A 2,992-nucleotide genomic window follows, 5' to 3' on the forward strand; every position below is an offset into this window, starting at 1 on the left:
GCCATCATTGTTGTTTGGCGGGCCCGGGCTGGGGATTCAAACCCGCCACCTTAGGTGTATGTGGCTGGCGCCTTAGCCGCTTGAGCCACAGGTGCCGAGCCAGAACTTCAATTCTTGATCATAATCATTTCTGGAGATACCTGAATTCAAGGGCTCTGCCTGAACTTGCTCTATACTGACTCCATCCTTTTAGAGTCAAAGAATCCAAGGCCTGGACCACACGCCAAAGTCATATACTTATGACTGGAAGACAAGAGAAAAACTTGAGTTTGGAGTCTTTACCCAGGCCTGAGTATGTCTCACACACAGAAATGTTTCCAAGCCTTTCCAAAATTCCTCTGATCAACCCCACACCAACCTCTTCCACACCCTTCGCCCATCCCCTTTTTGACCAGCTTTCTCACTGTGCACTACAGGAAGTTAGCACCACGTACTCGCTGCCCTCCAAAGCATTTTCCCCAGGACTCTAAGCTTCCCACCCAACTCTGAAGCCAGGAATCCTCCACCACCTGGCAGGGGTAACACTCCCCTCAACCCCTACATAGCCAGCAACCCACCTAGGGTCTGTCTTTGCCTCCAGCCCTACTGACATCATACAACATAGTGGGAACCTTTACTATGCAAAAGTATAGTCCAGGAACCAGTAGCATGGGCCTCCCCTGGAACCTGTTAGAAATGCAAATGCTTAGGCCCTCCCCAGAACACAGAATTAAAATCTGCATTACACTTCATGCTAACATGTGAGAGGCACTCTAAAAGGTCTGATCTGCTGAAGTAATATTCCCTCCTCAGCTACCCCAATAGTGAAGTCCTGGGTTTGATTGAGACTCTCCTAGACCCTCAGAGGGGCATAGGAGGCCCATGACTCTCTGCAGAGAGAGACAACTGTGGCAGGACCAGAAAGGAGGAGAGCAGAAGGGACCACATGGTAAGACCCAGGCAAGGGCTTGAGGCAGAGGGCAGGATAACAAGAAAGAAGAGGGCCTGCCTCTGCCAAGCAGCAGTGGATGGTTCCTTTGGGCTCCTACCACTATCCTCCCCCCAGCCCTGTCCTGCACCTAAAGCTGAGAACAGCTCCTGCTGTTCAGCTCAGAGCTACCGGATGACTGAGTTTCTTCCCTCCCTCTTGCTGGCAAAGTCACCATCGCCTACCGGCTGGATTACTGGTAGTGGGTGCTCAGGAAATGTTTGTTGAATTGAGAGGAAGCCACAGCTTGTGCGGAGTCTGGATAATTCACCAGACGTGGGCCTCAGGGGAGGGGCCAGATGGAGACTAAGTAGGAAAGACAAGTCCTGAAGTCATGAGTAGCTGGAGCCACTGTTTCTCTGTCTCCTGAATCCCGATCTGAGCCCTGGCTTTTGCCTGGCCCTTGTGTGGGGAAGTAGAGGGAAAGGAGAAGTAGAAAAGGGCAGGAAATGACCCTTGCCTTCATCAGGGTGCATGTAATATGCGACCTGGGAGTGGGGGAGAGGGGGTGTCAGTGAGCTCTCCCACCCTGCTGTGGGGAGAGGAGGTTGCCCCCCTCACCCCATTTCAGAGAATAGGCCTTCCCAGAGGCCCTCCTTTTCAGAGACCTGAACTCTCCTATTCCCAGCCCAATCTCTGCCAGCTTGGTGACCTCCTTTTCTCTGGGCTTCAGCCTCCTCTTCGGAAGAGGTAGGGAGCTGGCAGAGAGTCCCCTGGTTCAGCCATCCTGTGAGTCTGGGACTGAGTCACCTGGGTGCAAGGCAGGGCCATGAGGAGAGTCCACGCCTGGGTTGGCCATATTAGCTATTGAGGCTACCTGGACCCAGGGATCCAGCAGCTGGAGAGGGAGGCCAGGCCTTGGGGGGATGATGGAGAGGCAGAAGAGTCAGGTGTTGAGGGCTACTAAGCCTTGGTCTCTCACCACAACAGAGAAAGCTTGCGGCCTGGGTGCCAATAGGCCTAGGCCACAGCCTCAGACACCAGGTGCCAGCATGGGAACACACCAGGGCTATACCTGCACATGAAAACACATGTGCACAGGGGTGGTCAGGTGAGGTGTAGGAGGAAGCCTCCTGGCCCTCACAAAGTCGCCTTGGTGGAGTTTGCCACACTGCTCAGTCCAATTGGCATAACCCACCAGCAAGCAGGTACCCATCACATAGAAGACTTGAGTGAGTTCTTCCCCTTTCCTCTCCCCACTTGGGTCCCCAGTCCCCAGGGGCTTTGCTCAGTATTTTCCTGCAGGGCCAGGACCACCTGTTCTCCTCACACCTCCTGTGCCTCTTGCCCTTTGGCTGGTTCCTCTAGGGGCCCTGCTTCTCTGTTCTAGGCCCCGCTGGGCCCCAGCCCTGCCAGGCCTATCTTCTCTGGGCTCTAGGGTCCCTGTTCCTCTGTGTGGCTCAGAGCCAGTCTGGACTTGCAGCGCAGCCTGATGGTCGTTGCACTCCAGGGATTGCTGGGAACCATCTGGCTGGGACACAGGCCTAGGAGTGAGCACAGACGTGCTCTCTGTGCTCTCTGCAGGTCCAGGGCTTCTGGCCTTTCCTAGGGAGAGGTCAAGGGGAGTCACATCAGTCTCCTGTGGAGAGCCAGGGGCAGAGCTGGCTGTAGGAGTGCCTGACTCTCCTTTGGACCCTTCTGGGGGTGCCAGAACTGGGCTGGTTCCTGGGGTGCTCCCGGGTCTGCCCAGCTCTACCCCGCTCTGCTTCTGTGCACATTCCTCCTCACTGGAGGTCTTGCCAGTCCTTTGGCTTCCCTGAAACAAGAGAACAGTCCAGCTGGCTGGTGAATTCAGGGCTCAGGTTCCCAGCCTGCCCCATCCTAGGCCCAAGTACCCACCTCCTGACTGTCCAGCTCCTCCTTGTCTTCCTTCATGTCCCACCTGTAGAAACATAGCACATAGCAGCCCCTATGCCTACCTCTACCCGACTTTATATCATCCCTCCTCAGCCAGGGGCCTATGTCTCCCAGGGAGACACCAAGCCTAAGGATCTCAGAGTAAGATCAGAGATTTTTTTTTTTTTT

General features: G+C 54.9%; 1 protein-coding gene across 1 annotated transcript in view; it reads right to left on the bottom strand.

Annotated features, from left to right (window-relative positions):
• Positions 1 to 1,937: 1,937 nt before the first annotated feature.
• The window catches only part of CCDC9B (coiled-coil domain containing 9B), a 6,182-nt gene continuing 5,127 nt past the window's right edge, over positions 1,938 to 2,992 (bottom strand). The window contains 2 exon segments of the mRNA XM_003791818.3: positions 1,938 to 2,723; positions 2,807 to 2,849. Of these exon segments, the coding sequence (XP_003791866.1) occupies positions 2,196 to 2,723; positions 2,807 to 2,849 (571 nt within the window). The 3' untranslated portion in view covers positions 1,938 to 2,195.

The sequence above is a fragment of the Otolemur garnettii genome, unplaced genomic scaffold (genome assembly GCF_000181295.1).
Source record: "Otolemur garnettii isolate 467f Iridium unplaced genomic scaffold, OtoGar3 scaffold00050, whole genome shotgun sequence".
NCBI classification, from domain to species: Eukaryota; Metazoa; Chordata; class Mammalia; order Primates; family Galagidae; genus Otolemur; species Otolemur garnettii.